Source organism: Brachypodium distachyon, chromosome 3 (genome assembly GCF_000005505.3).
Source record: "Brachypodium distachyon strain Bd21 chromosome 3, Brachypodium_distachyon_v3.0, whole genome shotgun sequence".
In the NCBI taxonomy this organism is placed as follows: Eukaryota; Viridiplantae; Streptophyta; class Magnoliopsida; order Poales; family Poaceae; genus Brachypodium; species Brachypodium distachyon.
The window spans coordinates 1,509,223-1,531,073 of record NC_016133.3 but is presented as its reverse complement, the minus strand read 5'-3'; the positions used below and the strand labels follow the sequence as shown (position 1 = coordinate 1,531,073).

The following is a 21,851-nucleotide window of genomic DNA, read 5'->3' as shown; positions in this document are numbered from 1 at the left end:
GCTCGTGCTAGAAAAGACCAAGAAAAGATGGGTGGTCCGTTCGATCCGAAAAGAGAGAGACCTTAGCTGACGGACATATGAAGACAAATAATCAAACGGCTTGACCCAGCAATGACCATGTCTAACCAAAAAGACAAGAAGGAATGGTAAAATGATGACGATGTGTTGCCGGCCGTTTGATTTCTTTTACTCTTGGCTGTATTTTACTAGCGCGTATTGCAAGATTGTCTAACCCAGCGGCATTCAGTATATACCATGCATGGATATATGTATGTATAAACATAATGCATATCTACGGCGGGCTCGAAAATCAGTGAGCATTGTGCATTCCAAGCTTTGTAATTTTCGGTTTTCTGCTAACAACATTACGATCAGTCTATATATATGAGGTCTATGTAATTAAATAAAAGAGAGATTTGAAATGAGCACTGAATTTTCTCTGCACATTTGCAGCTTGCAGGACTGATGATGGATCGAGAGACCATGCATGGACCCTTGAGCTACTACCATTTGAATCCCCGGCGACAACGAGCAGGCTGGCCGGTTAGCTCTGCTCTCTCCAAGACTCCAAGTACACTGTACATTTCACCCTCCGGAGACGGGGACCTTAGCCTCTGACGACGTCGACGGCGTCCTCCTCGCTTCGTCGGCCGGAGGTGTCGGCGCCGCGGTCCAGTTCTCCACCCTGAACGCCGACGTGGAGTTGCCCTTGGCGGCAGCGGGATGGCTGCCGGCGCCGCTGTACGAGTCTTGATGATCCATGTCGCCGCCGCTGGAGATGGTGAAGCCCACGGCCGGCTGCTGATGCTGTGGCGCCAGTGTCTTCATCTCTATCACCGGCTTATTCGCGCCATGGTAGCTGCTCGGAACGAAGCTTCCCACCACCACCTGCCACACCAAATCACATCAGTGTACTTCCAACAAATCGCACTACATTACTGCGAACGAATTATATTTTGACAAAACAGTGTAACTGTCTACATGTAGTCGAAGCATTCATGTGTCAGTAGCTTCACAATATTGGTTGATCGATCACCTGAACGGGGCTAGCAGCCACAAGGAGGCCGGCGACGCCGCCGCCGATGACGCGGCCGTCGGCGGCTGCTAGAGAAACGCTCATTCCGCCGGAGCGGTCCCTGGTTCCACCGTTGTCTGTCGGCGTGAAAGATCCCGACAGAGAAAGCAGCTCAAACCGGCCCTGAATCAACACCACCTCAGTTTAGGACATAGGACTTAAAAAACAGATTATGTTTAGGACATAGGACTTAAAAACAGATTATTAGTTCCGTTTTTTAGTAACAGATTAGTTATTTGGTGAAAAAATGTCCAGTACTATGTTTTGTACATACCTGTAAGACCGTGACAAAAGACTGAAAATATCAAACATGAATTTTGATGAACGAATTGTTGGAAACCAAGTTTTTGACAATATTCTGTGCAGTTAAATCGGCACACAAGTTGTGTAAGATAAAGTGACAATTTGCTGACTACTGTATATAGATCGAGATATCAAGAGTCTGTCCAGCTAGCAAAGGCGGAAAAATGTTCCTAGAATGATTGAGAGGTCACCAATGTCTTATATACTTTCCACTTTTAGAAAGTATTGACCATGTACCAGTACGACTGAGATGCATATGCAAGATATGCACATAATTTCCATGCAACTTCTTAGATGACAGCCAGCTATCAGTTCCCACCAAATTTCCTTGCATCTACCATTCATCATGGAGGTCACAAAAGTAGTTTCAGGTCATGGGAATTTCCTGACCCTGACTTGGCCTAGATACCCAAGTCAAAACATGGTGGCAGCTAGCACACTGATTTGGATTCAGTGTGGTTTCGATTGCAACTCCTTTTCTTTTCCTCTTAGTTCTCACCTGCTCTAGCTCTAAGTGGCTGTACACTTCTGTCGGGCAGTGTAACCTTACACTTCTGGGAAATTCCTCAAAATTAGCCACCTTTCTCCTGGAGCTACTGCGTTGTCATAATTGTTTTTTTTAACTATAAATCAGCAGAGGTTCTCCATTGCACTAAGAAGAGGGAACCAAACAGATACAAGAAAACAAAGGAACAACAAAAACCGATGCTAAAACAAAGTAGGTCGGCTTACAGGGGCTGAAACTATCTCGCGACTGCTCTCTCAAACTCAGCAATGTCATCTTTAATCTGCCCTTTCAGTATTGGTATTCATAGTGTGAAAATCCAAAAAACGTTCGTCTGAATTTTGAAGGGTTAGATGTTTATCAACTTGGTCTAGTGATATGCCCTTTTGACTTTTGAGGGGGCGAATGCAAAAGAGACACATCAATGTAAAAATGTAATTGCTGAAAAACAGGTGATTGGATTTTGTGGACAGGTTCAGTACATTAGATTTTTAACTCATTAGTGAAGAATTGACACGACAAAAATGAAAGACATGAAAGTGAACGAACCTCGTAAGTCACTGTACCACCTAAAGAGTCATGCTGACGTAGAGTAACATTCGAAATCAGACCATTGGCAGACAAAATGCAAATTGCCTTTGGACCTTGTTGGGAGAAAGATATAACCTTCATATTAATATCCTGGTTTTGGTATATAACAAGATAAAGTCGATTCATTAGTCATCACAAGAAAAAAAAAATCTGAATTTCGCACGGAGTAAAATACAATGCCAAAGGGTAACATTCAAGTAAATGTTGCAGATAAAGGTACTAAGACCAAATTATTATCAATCAATTACTAAAAAAATATTATCAATCAAAAACAGGCATTAAACATGGTTGTATGGTATCATACCTCCCCGGCAGCAACATTCAAGATATGAGGCATAAAGTTTGCGCCAGATGCACATCCTACCAAATCACCTGTTCATCAATACAAAATCTCTCAGTATAAATTGAAATGGATAACTTTTAAGAGGACGTGCACTTTGAATTTTCTGCAAGCATTCGTTTTTATTAAGCATGGAGGCAGGGACAACACTGTCTTTAACCAAAACTTGTTTAGTTGTTAAGGCCTCACAAAGTCATAAGAAATATAATTAACTAGGGATGATCAACAGCTTTGTCAGTTATATTCATCATAGAAGAACCAATCCTATTCAATCAATGCACCAGGATTAGTGTTGTTGCCCCAAACCCGCATCCCTAAAGAAAGTTATGGAGCTATACTTGGCTAACCAAGATTAGTGATCACTCTCATGGTTGGCAACTTGGCATCATTTCCAGAACACTTTCAGAATGTACCAGAAGCAACTTTTATCATCAAGTTTTTCCAATATGTACAGATAATCAACTATCATACTAGTTACCATACAACCGTAAGTAAATAGTCAGCCCTCCAAATTAAAGCAGTACAACTCTACATATGGATACAGAGATCAAGTTTTGCACTAGCCTCAAAACAGAGTTCATGCCTTCATGGACAGGCATGGACACATAGTACATTCCATTCATAACTGTGGTTCACTATGGTCACACTCGTAGATCGACTAAGTTAGGCAAGTGTTTGGCTCGCCTAGGCTCCCAAGATGCCAAGGCAACGCAAACAGGACATCTGAAAGGTACATACACTTGGCTCTTTCAGTCTTCATCAGAGTTTCAGTTCACCAAGACACCTACCCAGACTAGATAGATAGATAGTCCCCCTCCCTCAGTGTCTGTCTCTTCCTGGCTTGTCTCTCTCATCGCTACATGACAGATGACACCACCCACCTAAAGCTTCAGCTAAACAGGCTTATCTCTGAACTGAAATAATATAGTCCTAAAAATAGGGCTTCAGCCTGAATTTCTTGACTTGAGACGAAGATCACGCGAAATCACGGGGACATTTTCTCGGAAAATCTAGGAGTACTATACAAGTGTACAAATCTGTGTGAGTCCCGTACCTTGCGGCGGCCCGTGCTGCTGATGCGTCTGGACGTTGGCGGCGGCGGGCGGCGGCGGCGGCGGCGAGACGACCACAACGGCGGTGGGCGCAGCGGCCGTCACGGGCACCACCGGCGCGGCGCGGCTGACGAACCCGACGGGGCGGCCCCCGCCGCGCTTCATGACGGCGCCGACGGCCGCCGCGGGCGTGTACCGGCCCCCGCCGCCGTCGTCGTCGGGCACCGACGCCGAGATCGGCGTCGCCTTCAGCGGCCGCACCAGGCCCCCGTCCGGCCCGTACTTCCTCGGCCGGCCCCTCTTCCTCTTCCCCTCCCCTCTCCCCGCAGAACCTGCCACCGCCGGCAACACCGCAGCAGGAGCCAGCGGCTTCACCTCCGAGGCCGTCTCTGGCGCCGCCGGCTGCGCGGCCGGCGAAGCAGTCGCCGTCGTCGCGGGCGCGGTCTCGACCTTTGTCTCCATGCCAGAAACCCCTAGTACTCCTCTCCTCGCCTCCACGCTACCATCAGACGCCACTCCGCCTCTCCCCGCGAACACGATCAAGCAGCAGCAGCAGAAGCAGTTCGAAATTCGAATAAAAAACCTCCAACCCCGAGGTTCAAACTTGAACTCAAGCCCAAAACTCGACCCCCAAAGACAGTCCCACGGGCAACCGGTGCAGTTCTCTTCTCCGGCGAGACGGCCGGCCGGCGAGGAATTCGAGAACAGGAAGAGAGAGGCAAACAGAGGAGGGAGGAAGAAGAAGATGGAAAACAGGGGAATACGAGATGGAAAACAGGGGAATCGGGTAGGAAATAAAAAGGGATATTGATTGGATTAACAATGAATTAACCAACATCTAATCTAAACAAAGGAAATATGTTAATGTTAATGGGGCAAATGGATGGAATAGTTTAAATTTCCTACATTTTTAAATACGTATTTTATTTTGGGTTGGTAGTTGGGGTTGATTAATAAAGGAGGGGAAAATGATGGTGGGGATTCATTGTTTAAATTTTTCCTTGTTTTGTTTTTGGCGTAGCTGTATTAGACTATATACAGAGGGGGTTCCGTTTTTTTATTTTTTTAATCCCGATGGTGCTAATTTCGAAATATGCGGTGTGACTGGGAGCTTTGTTTATGGTTTTGGATGTTTTTTGTGGGCTGGTCCTCTCTGTTATCAGAAATTCGAGGAAGGGGCTCGTTGCAGAACTTGCGGTGTTCGAATCCTTCCCGCTTCGTCCACCTCGTCTGCACAGCAGCGCATCTTGTTTTTTTTTTAAGTAAAATACACCAATAGTTCATGAACTCGGCAAAAATGAACATTTTAATCCACGAACTCGAAAAACGCACACTTAAACCCCTAAACTGATACTACTGTGTCACTTTAGTCCAAAAACAGTTCGGCGAGGCTTAAACATGCCATGTGGGCGCCATGCCGGCCTCGGCCAGGACCGCGGGCTGCTACCCGATTTTATTATGATTTTTTTGGCAAAATCACCATGTCCGAGTCGTCCGCGAGGGGCAAGGCGGCCGCGCCCAGACAGGGATCCTGGGGTCCTGAGAACCACGCCGTTGCCGCCGCCGTCTCGCGTACGGTTGCTATCAAGTCCACAACGCTTAATTTTGACCAGAGGACGCCGATGAAGGGATCGCCGAAGCCGACATGGTGGCCACGTGGCGTGTTTAAACCTCGCCGAACCGTTTTTGGACTAAAGTGACACAGTAGTCCCGATTTAGGGGTTTAAGTGTGCGTTTTTTGAGTTCGTGGACTAAAATGTTCATTTTTGCCGAGTTCACGGACTAGTGGTGTATTTTACTCTCTTTTTTTTTAGATGCTGCACGTCTTGTCTGGATGAGAGTATTTTTTTTCCATTGCACATGCCATTTGGAGTTCCAGAACTTTATGGAACACATGGTTTTGCACATATGAATCCATTTTCGGTATAAAAATATATTTTAACGTTTTCAACTAAGACATCTAGGTTTTCTCCATGTAAGCTACGAAGTTCACTCTTTTTTTTTGGGGGGGGGGGTGGGGGGGAGTTCGTAGGGAAAACTTTGAAAAAATTGCAGTTCTTTTTTACATTTGGTAACTTGCATGATGTAATGTGTGTCATAGAAAATAGCCTGATAATCCCTTGCACAAAAGAAAATAACATGATAATTGTGCATTCTTAATGTATATATCTCGACCATGTGGATAAGAGCAACCAAATGGGGTGTCATTTTGCCATTCCAGTCCCATGGAAATCAAGTGGCATGCATAGGTATGATTTTTTAATTGTACAAACATTGAGGTGGGCTTTATCAAAAGAACCTTTTATATTGCCAATTCCTTTTCGGAGGCTATTTTTTATGACCCCCCCATCACGATGGACACATTAAGAAATGTATGAAGAAAAATGTAGAAGGAGACGTGGAAAGCAAAAGTATGACTTTACGGTTTTAAACTTAAATTCTACAAATAAAAATATTGAAAATATTTGGGTGGAAAAGGGCTGCTCGCCCACCATTGAACAACTTCTATTCCAAACACCAACCTGAAATAGTATTTTCCAAAAAGTCGAAGAGAACCGTATGAGATAAATCACCATAGTTACCACCATATTTACCCGTAAAATAATAATAAGTACCACCATCCTTTTTTCTGTTTAGTACCGGAAAATAGTTCTCAAATACATTGTTACATTTATAGCATTCGTATTATTCAAATCATTTCCTTTTCCACTCGCAAGAATACAATTGTTTTCTTGTAATAACAAAGCTTGATCTAAGCAAAGTCAAATTACTTGGTTTTGGCTACAGGATTAATCATTGAGGCACATGTATACATATGATGATATGGATATTATTATTATTAATATTATTCTGTTAAGCTTATTAGATCGATGATAACACCTTGGAATAATATATGTACAAAATGAACTTTGGCCAAGAGAAAGGTCAGTGCAGCATGCCAAACCAACTTTTAGCGCAACTGGCGAGGTATTAGATTATAGGCACCATAACAAGGACCATGCTTCAACTCACAGTCACACACAATTTTTCAACTGTTGAACAGTCACTAATCAAATCCTATGCATGATCTGGCAAAGGAGAGAAAGTTTAAGCTAACTCATTACTAATTAATCTTGTCGCTAGCGGTGCTTTTACCTGAAAACATATGACTAGTACAACAAGTCAACCAAAGAGTCAACCGGAGCTGTATTCTTAGAGGGGTATTTCTCCTGTACGATTTCAATTCAGATTAAATTCTCAACAGCCGCAATTGTTTCTGTAAAAACTGTTAAAACCAAAGAGCCGTACATGCCATCTTATTTTCAAGAATAAATCGGTCGAAGGGAAATTATACAACAGTGAGTGAATAAATCCCATACATATGATCTTATTTTGAAGAATATATCGTAGTCGAAGAGAAATTATATGGGAGTAGATTTGAACAAAAATTCTGTGTGCACAATTAGTTTATAGTGAGCTAATAGGTTATGCATTTCAGAAGAGTGTAGCTAGGAGCAACCTAATTAGTTTCCAAAGTATTCGCATACATCTGTGTCCATTTCATGCTGACCATACTAGTATATTATTAATTAACATGTCATAAGATAAGATATATTTTTTGTTCAATCTGGAGACATAATTTGACCGATTCATTATCTTGGCGGGGAACCCATTTTGACTGGTACGGCATGATATATAGGACAAGGCTATGGCGGCTTATTCTATAAAAGATGTGGATTTGTGTGATCTATGTAAACAATATACTACTAGACACAGCTCTAATTTATTTGGTGGTGTGATGTAGTAGCAATAGCATATTACACCATTTATAAGAGAAATTATAACGGTGGCGTGTATATTGCCCTGATGCTACATCTAATTTAGAACCATATATTTGTTGTGAGCCTTTAAAATATATTTGTTGTGAGAGTATTACAGGCTTTTAGATTGTTCCAAAAACTTGTCATCTCAATTTTCCGGTCATGACAAAAGAATTAGTCTTTATTTAAATGGTGCCAACTACTCCTATATGACATGCCATTAGTTAGCCAATTCTTGTCAAAATTGACCAACTTATAGGCAATAAAAATCACAGGCAATATTTTGACTAGCCAAATTTTTGTACTAGTACATATTTGGATTCAAAGCGCCATACGGGCTTAATTTGTGTTTGTTGTTGAAAATCTGCCATCTGGGCTTAGGAAATGTTCGCAAGGCAAGAGCGCATGGTTATATGGGCCGACATACAGCATACCCATTAGTGATACCTTTGGGCCTGAGGAACGGCTCGTCTCGTTTAGGCCCCCACGGCCCACCTGCTACTGATACAACCGAAAAAGGAAACGAAACGAGCAAACTGAAGCATCGAAAGCTCGCAACAACTCCATACCTTGGCGAGACCGTCGTCGTCGCCGGCGATGGCATCCCAGCCGCCGACGCAGCTGCAGCAGCAGGAGATCGACGTAGACAACCTCCTCCCATCATCTCCGGCCTCCTCCGCAGCCTCCGACGCCGACGCCGACCACCGCCGCGCCGTCGACGACCTACTCCTCCTCCTCTCCTCGTCCGACTCCGACTCCGACGAGCCCAGCCGTAGTAGCAGCAGCCCCAGCACCAGCCTAAAACCCCTACCCCGTATCCAAGCCCCACCACCGCGGCAGCTCCCTAAACCTTCCCCTCCTCCTTCCCCTTCCCCTTCCGCCTCCGATTCCCCGAGGAGATCCACATCCGCCTCGCCGCCGTCGGCGACGCTCTCCTCCCTCGTCACCAGAACCTTCTCGAACAGCGCCGCTTCCTCGTCGAGGCCACTCCCCTCGCTCTTCCGGGGCGTCCGCCCCAGCCCCAAGCCCGGCGCCGCCCTCGCCGCGGCTGCCGCCGCGTCCCGCGCCGTTCTCACCCCGCACGCCGCGGCGATCAAGTCGCGGCGCACCGCCTCCGCGCCTGTCGATAAGAGCCTCGACGAGGGCACCGGGTCCGAAGCCTCCGAGGGGCTCCCTTCTACTGGGAATTTGGAGGCAGAAGTAGCAGCAGAGAAGGTTAGTGCGGAAGTGGTTGCTGGGGTGACCGAGGAAACTGTCGGTGGGAGTAAGGTTGAAGAATTGGAAGATGGCAAGCACGGGGATGTTGGGATTGAAGTGAATTCTGAGCCTGCGGAATCGGTGCGGGCTGGGGATGTCGATTCTGTTGCTGCCGGGATTGTCGATGAGCATGAGCAAATCGGGGGCGAGAATTTGGCAGAAACCGTTCAAGTTGGGAGTCAAGTTGGATTTGTTGATGAAGGAAGCGGTGATGAGCAGATTAGAGACGAAAATTCAATGGAATCTGATGAGATTGTGGATGAAGTTGGGTCTGTTTCCGAGGAAAACTCTGACGATGAGCAGGAAGTTCAAGTATCTGACAATGCAGTGGAAGAGGAAGTGGAATCTGTGGACATCATCGATAAGGTGATTGAAGAGAGGTTGGAGATAAGTAGGAAGGCTGAAAAAATCACTGAGAAGAAGCTGAAGGTGTCGATGAAACCATTGGAGTGGGCAGAGGAGCTCGAGAAGCGGCAAGCCTCATTTGGGCAGCACTGGGAAGAGGGAGCAGCAGCCCAACCCATGCGCCTGGAGGGGATTGGAAAGGGCCAACCAGCTATTGGTTACATGCAGATTGAGGTGGACAACCCAATAACTCGTGCCATGGCCTCCCCGTCTTTTAGGCAGGACCATGGCTCTCCCCAGGTTTTAGCAGTTCATAGGAGCTATATAGCAATGGGAATGTCCAGCGGAGCTGTTATCATCGTCCCGAGCAAATATTCCAGCCATCAAGCTGATGATACAGATGCAAAGGTTAGTCCTTGCCTCTTTGGTTCTGGTGTTTATAATGCTCATTTGGTTAATGCTACATGGCATGCTTCAGATGTTGGAATTGAAGATGATTCAGTATAGACTTCACCTGGGGTATAGACTTAAAGATAATTCTTCATAAAACACTGGGTCATAGACATTACTTGGTGTTACACTTTGGATAGACTTCTTACCTTGTCTTCAAGAGAAAAACAGGAGGAAAAAGAAGAGTTGGTGATACTAATTTTACCGTGATGGCCGTATAGTGTATTTTAAACAAGTCTTTTAGTGGTCAGGTTTGTACTTGCACCTGGTATGATGAAATTAATCCAGATTTAGTTTGTTGTACTGATATATCGTGAGATGCAAACATCTGGTGTTCCCCATCAGTGCCTGAGTGTACCAAACTTAGATACATATGTGGAATTTAGATAGAATTTTCAGAAGCATACCAAATCTTAGGAGTAGAAATTAGAAGGTACGATAAGGTTCTGGCGAGGAACCTGCTCAAGTGACTCTGTACCCTATCAACATGACGTTACTCACAATCGATGCTATGCTATGCATCACTGACAGTCAGTCACTGCATATTTGGAATATATATGTGCATTAGAGCTTGTTATATTTGGTAATCCATTAGGTCATAAAATAGGAAATAAAGAAGAAAATGTTGCAAGCAGTACATAAAAAAATAAGAGTAAATATCAAGGAACCCCTATAATTGCACTTTGTTATCAGAAACCGTGACTGAGTTGAACCAGACAAGGGGCGCGGTTGAAGGTATATGGCTCCGTCCGTGGTTGGATCGGGCCCAACAGCACTAGTTTTCCTCTGTCACTATTTGAAAGGCCCAACTATAGTCTTTAGCAGTTGATGGCCACACATACCTAGAAGTTAGGAATAATTAAGCTCAACCTGACCTGATGTCCCGTAGATGATTATTATCTCTGTTATTTTTTAGAACGAATTGGAGTTTTTTTTTTGTATGTTTAGCTTACCAAGCAGTCAAGATAACTTTCACTTCTTGTTCTGCAGTTCCTCAACTGCAAATTTGATCCTTGTTTTCTCTTCTCTTTGTTGCTCAATGAGTCCAAAGGTAGTGCATGAACTCCAAAAGTAGATACTAGATCGACGGGCTACAGCTTTCATGTCTTTGTCAGCCATATAATTATTTTTCACACATGCTCCCAAATATAATTAAAGATTAACCCAATATAATTGCACATATACCCATTAATCTTATAAACTAGTAGCCAGTAGGCAGTAGCTATTCAAAATCTTGTTGAATGAACTCAAATATGGATAATAGTAGAACTGTAGAACTGGTTGGCTGAAATTCATGCCGATTTTAAAATGACTTAAAGCTGTCCCAGCTTAGTGGTTCTGAAGTTCTGTGAATTATATGTCACTTGATTTTCTGGGCTATGAAGACTGCTTTTACAATTTCAGATGCTGTTCTTTTGGAACCAAGGTGAAAAAACTCAATCACCAGTGACTGCCATGTGCTTTAACCCACAAGGTGATCTTCTGCTAGTAGGATATGGTGATGGTCATATGACAATCTGGGATGTACAGAAGGCCACAGCAGCTAAAGTGATACATGGTGAGCATACAGGAGCCGTAGTGCATGTTTGTTTCATCCGCCAATCGAAAGCCATCACTGGTGATTCCAAAGGGCTTGTTCTACTGCACACATTTTCGATTATACCCGTAATTAATCGCTTGACTGTCAAGGGAACCCAGGTATGAAGAAACATCATTCTTTCCATTGTGCACGTATTAACTCACTTGATACCCAGTTAAGTGCATGTCTGGTCTCACAAAACAAAGCTACATTTTCCCAGCGCCTTTTTGATGGAAATACTGGAATCGTGCTCTCAGCCTGTCCTCTTCTAGTGGATGAATCTTTATATTCTAGCAACTCATCTACCCAAGGGAACATAACAAGTTCCTCCAGTGGTGGTCTTGGGAGCATGATGGGAGGCGTAGTTGGAGTAGATTCTGGATGGAAATTTTTCAACGAAGGTTCTTCTCCAGTGGAGGATGGTGTTACAGTCATGTTCATTATGCATCAACATGCCCTTGTGGTAGGGGTGATATATTTAATTCTGGAGAGCATTTTATATATTTCTTTTGCTATCTGTTATCTTGTGAACTCATAATTACAGGAACTCTTGTACTGATTTTTGATGTTCCGTGTTTCTCCTGTTAGGTTAGACTGCGTACCAATATCGACCATGTTGACCATATTGAGACCTTTTCTAGACCAGAGGGAGCACGGGAAGGGTCCATTGCTTATGCTGCATGGAAATACACAGCATCCTCCAGTGATTCTCCATCAGTAGGTAAGATTAAGCGTCCTTATACATGGGCAATGAGTGATACCTTATATTGCAATTTAATGGACTAAAGATAACAACACTATAGATGAAGATCGAGTATCATGGCTTGCGCTTGCATGGGACCGTCAAGTACAAGTGGCAAAGTTTGTTAAATCAAAGATGATCAGACATAAGGAATGGAAGCTTGATAGTTCAGCCGTTGGTGTTGCTTGGTTAAATGATCAGGCATGCAAAAGGCTCCCATTTTGGTCATTCATTTAGTTTATATTCTCTTCCAAGTCGTAAAATTAAATTGCTCTTTTTCCCTTCAGATGTTAGCTGTCCTTAATTTGAGAGGGCAGCTGTGTTTGTTCTCAAAAGATGGCAGTGAGCTTCGGAGAACCATCTTTATTCTTGATGGTTTTGTCTTTGATGACAGCATACTGTACCATACACATTTTTTGAACAGGTTTGGTAACCCTGAGAGGCATTTTAAAAATTCAGTAGCAGTAAGAGGTGCTACAGTATATATTCTTGGCCCAAACTTTCTTACAGTTTCACGACTTCTTCCTTGGAAAGAGCGGATTGAAGCACTAAAGAGGGCTGGTGATTGGATGGGTGCATTGGACATGGCTATGAAGCTTTATGATGGTCATACACAGGGTGTCGTTGATCTCCCGAGAACAGTTGATTCTATAAGGGAAGCCATAATGCCATATTTAGTAGAGTTGCTGCTGTCATATATAGGTTATGTCTTTGAGTATATTTCAATTGCATTGTCAAACCATACTGGAAAAGGGGGAGGAGCAGATGACCTGGTAGACACTGATAGATCACTGCTGACACAGAGAGAGGAACAGTATGCTCGTGTAGGAGGGGTTGCAGTCGAGTATTGTGTTCATATTGGACGGAATGACATCCTTTTTGATACCGTCTTCTCTAAGTTTGCTGCTGCACAAAGTGGAGGTAGGATCATTCTTATTTACTCATAAGGACTAACAACCTTTCATTTTTCTTCAATTCTGATGTTTATTTTGTTCTTGCCTGAAGTTGATTTAATCCTCCCTTCTGTGTTTAATACATCCTTTTAGATCATTCTTTGCTACATCATGTGATCCTCTTTAAATTTTCATTACAAGCATGCAAAAGAAGATACTTTCCTGATTCCAGTATAAGTGGCAAGCATTATCTAAATCTGTTTTGGTGGATGGTTTAATGGGCTCTAATGTTTGCATGACCAAGCATTATCCTTTTCTTCTTCTGCCTTGACCTCATGTCACTTGGAATAATTTTACTCTCACTTCTAAATATTCTAGAGTATCATTAATATTAATTTCCACGTGGAACAGTATAAGAAACGGATTGGATAGGTCAAGTTATCTGTTTGCTGATAAGATGATGCACACACATGTTTTCGTTATTAAATTGCCGCGGTAACTTGAAAAGGCTGACATGACATGACCAACAGGTATGTTTCTGGAGGTACTAGAGCCCTATATATTGAAAGATATGCTCGGTTCTTTGCCCCCTGAGGTGAGCAACATCAAGGATTTTCTAATGTCAACACATAAATACGCAATTGATTATACATTTATGCCAATCTGATTTGTAGATTATGCAAGCGCTAGTGGAGCATTATAGTGGCAAAGGATGGTTGCAGCGAGTTGAGCAATGTATTCTCCACATGGATATTTCTTCACTGGATTTTAATCAGGTATCCATAGTAGTGTAAGAAATACATCCACATAGCTTTCTCAGACAGTTTGATGTGTCTACATTAATTGAACAAGGAAATAACTTACTTGCTAAGTTATGTTTCATCTTTTGGTACCATTTTTGTATTTTGGACTAGTGTGTTGCACAATTGCACATGCACATGATTTTGTTATGCTTGTTCTGTATGCAGGTAGTCAGACTGTGTCGTGAGCATGGGTTATATGGTGCTCTAATTTATTTATTTAACCAAGGGTTGAATGATTTCCGCACACCTCTAGAGGAACTTCTATCTGTCATCCAGAGCGCTACTAGAAAAGATGCTACTTCTACTTGGTATGTCATATTCTCGCCAGTAAGAGTTGTATTAAAGTTGTCCTTGTCCATAACCACCTTGCTCATAGATGAGATAATACGACACATGACTCTCAGTTGTTCACAATTTGATATGTGAGTTGAACATACTTTCGTAATTCCGAAATTTCTGATTAAATGTCTGTTCTGGTAAATTGAATCAATCAGAATCTGAAAATTTTCTTAGGATTAATTACCTGGCCACTGTTGCAATTTACATGAATCTTCATTCCGAAATTCTTGATAATGTTTTACTGGGATTCTTTCCGACATCCATGATTGTGCACAAAAATGATGATACTATGCATTTTTTCCTAATATATTGTTGAAAGAAGGCAACGACCACATTCTTACGAGGTTAGACTTGCTTGATTTTGTTCGATATTGCTAGTGTTGTAGATGAAATTGGTCTTTATTTAAGAATATTATACTAGTTCTACATAGAAGGCCAATGTCTTACCATATAATGCCTTTTCCTTGAAACAGCTACAGAATGCTTGTTTATCTGAAGTATTGCTTCCAGGGCCTAGCATTTCCTCCAGGTTAGTACATGTACCAGTCTTGTTTGTTTTTAAATTATTTAGTTCTATGCCAGGTTAGTGTTGGACAACAAACTATGTTTCCCTGTGCTGTTGGGCTCTTGGTGGACCAAGACCCTTGCAAATAGTGAAGTGTGTTGGTATGTTGTGAACCTTGATTCAACAACGGGGTAATTACGACGCAGAAGATAGCCATGGCATGGCTGTGGGGTATTTGATAGACAGGCTAAATGAGAGAATAACTGTAAAGATTAGATTGATTCTTCTTGCTTGCCTCAAACAGAGATACATGACATCCTTATATAGTGAATGCCCAGGTCCTTGACCTTAACAAGAACTCCTAAGTCCTAGCAGATTAGACTCCTTTAATCTTGAACTTCTTGAAGCAATACTATTTCCTGAAGGACTCCTAGTCTTTCTCTGTTTGGACTCCCTCCTGGTAGTTCGAAACATGGTAAAACCATGTGTTGAAAGCTCAAATTGATTTTCTAAAGTTGGAGAGTTCAGATCTACCATAAGGAGCTGGTGTTGTGTCATTCTCATGGAAACATCCACACTTCCAGCAGGATTATCTTCATAACCAGGAATACATATGAACTTCTATATATGATGCTCTTATAAGATGATTGAAATCCATGAGAGATTATCACATGATATATTTTTCAGGGCATGGAATAATTCCCCGAGCCCACCTTCATTCAGTGAGAAAAGAACTTCTGCAGTTTATGCTTGAGGAGTCTAAGATGCTCACTTCTGAAGTATTTAAGGGTTTTAATTCTTCTTGTGGAAAATGCCCAAACATATGCTATCTACTATGGATGGATACTGAAGCTACTTTGGAAGTTGTCAAGTGTGCTTTTGCACAAGAGAGTTTTGAACCTACTTCTGGTATTCTTGATGCATCTGTCCCCACGGATGAAGGTGATACTAATACTGGAAGCCCAGAGAGTCAAAATATTTTGTTACAAAGTGTAGTGGACACCATCATTGATATTGTTGGTTTGGAAAATGAGGCAACCCATTCCATTTTTGCGGGTACTGCTGAGTCCGAAAATTCAGAATTTTGGCCTTCAGTAAATGATCTTGGTTATATAATTGAATTTGTGTCCTTTTTTGTTTGCCATAAAAGGGCAAATACGTCACAAAGAGTTCTTAGGCACATTGTTAAATACCTCACTTTATCCAATACTCAGTCATATGATGATAAAAAGTTGCCAACTCAGAAAGAAGAAGAAGTTCTTCAGCTCTTCAATGTAGTTCCTCAAACTGACTGGAATTCTGATTACGTGTTGCATCTCTGTTTAGATGCTCATTTTCATCAGGTTTGCTACTACTACCTTGAAAGTAAACCTCTATGGTATAGCACTGTTGCTCAAAGTCCTTTTAGCCCTAGGACTGAAAATATTCCTGTTACTATGCAGGCTTGTGGCTTGATATATGCAGCCAGAGATCAAAATTTGGCTGCTTTAGATAGTTACATGAAGGATATAGTGGAACCATTCCACGCTTTTATCTTCATCAACAAAAAGTTACTTCAATTGGCAGGTGATGAAGTTTTATCGTTTCGTTCCACAGTGATATCTCGTTTCCCTGAACTAGTCAATCTAAGCAGGTGAGGTTGCTAATTAATGTTTTGACTAGTATATTCTTCCCCTTTATTATTTGATTCCTTGTTTGTGTTTCTACTGAATCTGCTCATTTTCTCTCCCATGCCTTCATTTTCTTAGGGAGTGCGCATTTGTCTTGGTCATTGATCATTTTCATAACGAGATCCAGCAAATGTTGGCAGAGCTTCATTCTGATCACTGTAGCCTCTTTCTGTTCTTGAAAACTGCAATTGAAGTACACTTGTCAGGAAAACTTGACTTCAGCAAGCTTACTGCCAGAAACGATAAAATTGTTGAACGTCAGTACTTCTCTGGCGAACTTGAAGATTATCTGCAGAGGTTATCAAATCTTCCAAAGCTGTTCGACCGCAATCCTGTTTCTTTGACTGACGAGTTAGTTGAACTCTATCTGGAGGTAAGTATATTGACAGAATTTTAACTTTTTATATATTCGATATGGAGCTTTTTAACAATAACGGTAATACCTTTGCAGTTTCTTCATTTTGTTATGGTGCTACAAGTTTTGCCAGTTTTGTGAAAATATATATGCAGAATTGGTCTTATTGGTAGCAATTAATAACATGGCATTCAAAAGTAATATATGCAGTTTGTTAGAATGAAGTTTCTCTGCTGGTACACTGGTAACACATATCGAGATCATCATGCTTTCTGTTAACAAATACACCTTCTTGCGCAGCTTTTGTGTCAGTATGAGCCAAGGTCAGCTCTGAGGTTTCTGGAGACTTATGATAGTTACAGATTGGAGAGGTGTTTGCATCTTTGTCTAGATTATGGAGTTACAGATGCTGCTGCATTTCTGCAAGAGAGGGTTGGTGATGTTGGCAGTGCACTGGCACTTGTTCTAGCTGGACTTGATGAGAAAATTAGCCAATTTATCTCTTCTGTGGAAAATACGTTCTCTCGGATATCCCCCAAAAGTATTTCTGAAATTGAGCAACCAGACGTTGTTCTGAAAATGAGTGAGGTTGTTTTTCTCTTATCGATTGAATTACTAACCTAGATCTGTAACCTTTGTTGTATAGCTGTTAACCCAGTTTTATGTTCTCATTCAGGCTCATCCGGTGCTTGATACGTTACGTGCCTCCATAGGATTGTGCCAAAGGAACTCACAGCGCTTAGATCCAGAGGAGTCTCAGTTACTTTGGTTTCAACTACTTGACTCGTAAGTTGTATATATTTTCGTACAGATGGAAAATATTTCTCACTGCAATACATTGGCATTTCTTCCCGTTATCTGGATCTATAACTAGAATATTGATATGATATAATAATTCCTCGTTTTGTCAGTACTTATTTGTTATTTAGCAGATATGATTTTTTGTCTCTTTGCTGGTAATTCAGCATGTGCAATGATGTTTCGCAAATATGTGGGGCCCATTGGAGCTGGTTGACGAGAAGGGAAAATCTAACATAGAATAGAATTAGTTAAAAAAATATCCCTTAAGTGATGATTGACTCTCGTAAATATGCAATTATGAGGTTGTTTGCAGTGGTCCAATTTAATTTCTTGAGCCATCAAATCTGATTGCATGGATGGTTAAGAACATTTGGATCCCACTGAACTTGTACCTTCTATAGCTGTATAGATTGTTAGGATATGATCCTAAAAATGTTCTGACTGCTGATCTTATGCCATTCTCGAAAGCAGTAGTGCTTGAGTATCTCAAATGGGCAGTGCTGAATGCTGATAGATAGTTACCATAGAAACCTTGTACGTAGGTTAATTTGAAAGCCACATAGGTGGGAGAGTTAACAGTGATGGAAATCTATGTTGATTGCACATTCCCTATAACAATCTATTTGCAAATAGTATTTTTTGAATACACAAGAATTGCAGTAGCATATACAGACTTAACCCTTCTCCGTATTTGAGACTTGAGACATCCAAATGCAGCAATGCCGGGAATATTATGTCATGATATACTGGGATCCAGAAATATATGATTACACATATAGCTGCGGAGTAGTGTAAAATAATTCTTTAGAGTCCTCAACTATGGTGTTTTTAGCTTATTGAGATTGTATGATTTTTTTTATCATGTGTTCTGGTAGACACATCATCCGCTAATGCTGTTTGGTTGGTGATTCAGATTCTCAGAGCCGCTGAAAAAATTGTATGGAGGCAAGGTTGTAAATGGAAAAGGTGGTCGGTCCGAGGGGGGTGAAACGACAAATGGCTACCCAAAGGGCAATGGACAAATGAGGATTTCAACTTATGAGAAGTGCTTGAATGCTCTGCGAAGAGTATTTTCACAATTTGTTGGAGAGATAATCGAGGCAATGGCTGGGTATATACCCCTACCAGCAATCATGGCAAAGCTATTATCTGACAATGGGAGTCAAGAGTTTGGTGATTTTAAACTTGTCATACATAGGATGCTGTCTATGTATCTTTATGAAAAAAGAATACTGGTACGTACATACTGACATTTTTGTTTACCATTTACTTTGTAAGGATAGCACACATGACATTTGATGCTTTGTAAAACAGCAATCATTGGGCAAAGAGCTCATTATTAATGACACAGTCAATTTACATGCATTGCAGCAGAGCAGGTTTTGAGAAAATTGCTCTGTGGTCCATGCTGATGCTGTTTTTACATTAAGTTGAGTTGATATGTACCCTTGTCCTGAAGCTTACAATACTTACAGATTTAGACTAAACCGAGATTGTAATAGTATGCCTGTGAGCAACTCATAAACCCAGTAGCTTTATCTGATTAATGTTCCGATAGTGATATCTTGAACCAGTTTTTAATTTGTTCAAGGAAATGCTGTTCCTTCAGTAATTTCTTGCAATATTTTCTGCTCCTATAGAAGAACAGTTAACTGTAGTGAAATGAAAACATGACCTTCTTTGTCTATTTTTATTATTTATTTTATCTAGATAAAAAAAAATTCTAGCTCTTTCATACAATGTGCGCCTACTTGCAGGAAACAGCCAAGTCAGTTATCGAGGATGATTCATTCTATACCTTGAGCTTACTAAAGAGAGGGGTTTGTCACGGATTTGCTCCACAGACTTTTGTCTGCTGTGTATGCAACTGCTCACTTTCTAAAGAAGGTGCTATTTCAGCAGTACGAGTATTCAGTTGTGGCCATGCAACTCATCTTCACTGTGAGTCTGAGCAAAGCAAATCATCGAATAGGGATTCTAAAGATGGATGTCCAGTTTGTCTCTCGACGAGTAACACACAAGCCCGGAACAAATCATCCATAATATCTGAGAATGGGCTAACCAGGTATTCTGTGGTTGAAAATGAAGTATCGCATGGCATCCATCATGTTCATGAAACAGATCATGCTGAGAGATCCCGTGGGCTTCAGCATATGTCGCGGGTAGGAATATCTTAAAATAGTATGATCGGTCATTTCTTTCATACTAGTATAATAAATTTCTCTATTATAACCAAACGCTGTCCACAAACTTATGTGATATTTGGAAGCCCTTCAAGTATGACATTATATCCCTATTTTTAGTCCTCTATGCCAGATATTGTATTAGATGTGTACTTGGTCATGCTAGTCTCTTTTAGGTCTTCCTGCTTATTCCCTACACACGTACTCCCTCCGTCTCATATTAAGTGACTTTCTATTACATGTATCTAGACGCTTTTTAGGCATAGATACATCCATATTTGGACAAATTTAAGTCACTTAATATGAGACGGAGGGAGTACAATACATTTTGTGTATTGGCCTTTGGCCAAAGGTATAGAACTTAGGTTCTGTTCTGACACTTACATTGAAGCTAAGTTCATTCCTAATTTCTAGGTGACAAAATGGTCTATTATACTTGCTAAAGTTTTTTACTTGATATTTCCTTTTGCAGTTTGAAATACTGAATAATCTTCAGAAAGCACATAAGACTTTTCATATTGAAACTGTACCCCCATTAAGACTTTCTCCGCCAGCCATATATCATGAAAAGATACAGAAGAGAGTCACTTTTGTGGGAGAATCCAGTAGACATTCAGTTAGAACTGAAAAACCGCAGAAAATATGGCAAATGAAGGAGCCGAAATTAAAGAAATCTGGGAATTGGCTTCCAGCCAAGACAAGTATATTCAGTAAGTTTGTATTTCTTTTGATTTACCGAATAAACAATAGCACCACTCTATTGATCTTAATTTGGATTATTATTTGACCATTTATGATTTTTCAATCTTGTGCAGGTTCTGATAAGAATCAAGTGAGGTAGACTAATTATCGGATGGTACGTAGTTCAATAAAAAAAATTTATGCACTGATAATTTTGATAGCGTAGAGTCTGCTTCTGTTATATATGAAATCCTTGCTGACATTTTCTTTAAACAACAAGGTATGTTAAGATCTCTGCACTCAAGCTGATATTTTCTAAATTTGGGGGCGTGGTGGCTTTTGAAGCAACATGTCATCCATTTAACAAAAATACCTGATCCCACTGGCACAGCACAACGACGCGTCGATGCCAAATTGTGCCTTAAATATACTCCCTCCGTCCCATATTAACTGACTCAAATTTGTTCAAATATGGATGTATTTATACCCAAAATATGTCTAGATACATGTAATATTTCTTCACTTAATGACGGAGTTGGAGTATATATTTTTGCGAGTAAATTGTACAGTAAGACAATGTTTGTGTTAAATTTGTACGGTGAACATAATAAATGACAGGGATACTTTGAAACCGACTGAAGATGTTAAAGGAAAACATATGTAATTAAGCTTTAAAATTATATACCAAACATTTAGGTACATATAGAGGTGAATAAGTTTATTTATATTCAGTCTCTGTAATTAAATTACAAGTGGGCTATATATTTAGGTTCTTATCGTCCTGGTTCTGGTGGTGCACTATTCCCAGGCTGGTTTGCTCAGGTACTGTAGCACTGAACCCTTCTTGTTCTGTGCAGGAACGAGATTCCCAGGTCTCCTTAACGCCATTACGGATGTCGAGGCTTCACCCGATCATTAATTTACGGATGCGATGCGTCTAAGTGGTTTCAAACTAGTATGATTCTTATCCCCTGCAATAATTAAAGTATTTTTCTTTCTTTCACTTGGCTATCATCCTCTATCTTACGGTGTTTTATCATCCATTTGTTTCAGACCATTCCTCTGAAATTTGTGGTTAGGGGTGCTTTGCGCAGGAAGAATCATAAAGCAAGGCGAGAAAAGCAACCCCATGACCATGATGAGGCTGTAACTAGAAGGCAGTTTTCTGACAGGAACGAAGTTTTGAGGCAGGAGCATACACTAGTCTGATAAACATGATCCACACACCACTTTTCACTTCGCAGTACGACCAACTGATAGTTTGATAAACAAATACAGGTAATCCGATGTATATAGGTGTACATTCTTTTCGGGAAAGATACGTAGCCACATTCTTGTTGCTGCAAATTGTATAATGTGTGGCTACATTACAAGCTGCTGTAAAATATTCAGAGTTGCAGAAGAGCATTTTTTTAGCGATGCAATTACCTTATGATCATTTTTCTACCAACTATGAGCAAATAACATTTACAATCTCGATCTTAAAAAATAACATTTACAATTACTACCAATCGATGGGACAACTGAAATATTTTGAGAAGAACATTATTAATCGGTATCAAGGTAAGTAATGACTTGCATT

The 21,851-nt window shown here is 41.2% G+C and overlaps 2 protein-coding genes across 3 annotated transcripts; one reads left to right on the top strand and one right to left on the bottom strand.

Annotated features, from left to right (window-relative positions):
* Nucleotides 1-300: 300 nt before the first annotated feature.
* Nucleotides 301-4,648, bottom strand: LOC100828198 (AT-hook motif nuclear-localized protein 1). The gene is made up of 5 exons (XM_003570816.4): nt 3,869-4,648; nt 2,779-2,846; nt 2,433-2,564; nt 1,037-1,198; nt 301-888 (listed from the first exon to the last, which is right to left on the bottom strand). The coding sequence occupies exons 1-5, from the start codon at nt 4,326-4,328 to the stop codon at nt 586-588; spliced, it is 1,125 nt and encodes a 374-aa protein (XP_003570864.3). The 5' UTR covers nt 4,329-4,648; the 3' UTR covers nt 301-585.
* A 3,543-nt stretch (nt 4,649-8,191) lies between these two features.
* LOC100827891 (vacuolar protein sorting-associated protein 8 homolog) lies at nt 8,192-21,707 on the top strand. 2 transcript variants are annotated; one of them, XM_010235443.3, is made up of 21 exons: nt 8,192-9,676; nt 11,123-11,416; nt 11,518-11,760; nt 11,886-12,018; nt 12,101-12,240; nt 12,327-12,960; nt 13,463-13,527; nt 13,607-13,708; nt 13,901-14,043; nt 14,548-14,603; nt 15,267-15,922; nt 16,022-16,212; nt 16,328-16,622; nt 16,905-17,192; nt 17,281-17,390; nt 18,319-18,640; nt 19,163-19,567; nt 20,061-20,298; nt 20,404-20,444; nt 21,127-21,224; nt 21,323-21,707. In XM_010235443.3, the coding sequence occupies exons 1-19, from the start codon at nt 8,264-8,266 to the stop codon at nt 20,427-20,429; spliced, it is 5,754 nt and encodes a 1,917-aa protein (XP_010233745.1). In that variant the 5' UTR covers nt 8,192-8,263; the 3' UTR covers nt 20,430-20,444; nt 21,127-21,224; nt 21,323-21,707. The 2 variants fall into 2 exon arrangements, with proteins under 2 accessions (XP_010233745.1, XP_010233746.1); XM_010235444.3 differs by lacking the exons at nt 20,404-20,444; nt 21,127-21,224; nt 21,323-21,707 and having other exon boundaries at nt 19,163-19,470; nt 20,061-20,216.
* The last annotated feature ends 144 nt before the right edge of the window (nt 21,708-21,851 follow it).

What these genes read in the sequence shown, in the direction of transcription:
- LOC100827891 (XM_010235443.3), top strand. Translation starts at nt 8,264, where the DNA reads ATGGCATCCCAGCCGCCGACGCAGCTGCAGCAGCAGGAGATCGACGTA. An exon ending in TAGTTGAACTCTATCTGGAG is followed by an intron (nt 16,623 to 16,904) that starts GTAAGTATATTG and finishes CTTCTTGCGCAG; the next exon opens with CTTTTGTGTCAGTATGAGCC. An exon ending in TTGTTCTGAAAATGAGTGAG is followed by an intron (nt 17,193 to 17,280) that starts GTTGTTTTTCTC and finishes GTTCTCATTCAG; the next exon opens with GCTCATCCGGTGCTTGATAC.
- LOC100828198 (XM_003570816.4), bottom strand. Translation starts at nt 4,328, where the DNA reads ATGGAGACAAAGGTCGAGACCGCGCCCGCGACGACGGCGACTGCTTCG. An exon ending in GCAGCACGGGCCGCCGCAAG is followed by an intron (nt 2,847 to 3,868) that starts GTACGGGACTCA and finishes ATTGATGAACAG; the next exon opens with GTGATTTGGTAGGATGTGCA. An exon ending in TGAATGTTGCTGCCGGGGAG is followed by an intron (nt 2,565 to 2,778) that starts GTATGATACCAT and finishes TACCAAAACCAG; the next exon opens with GATATTAATATGAAGGTTAT.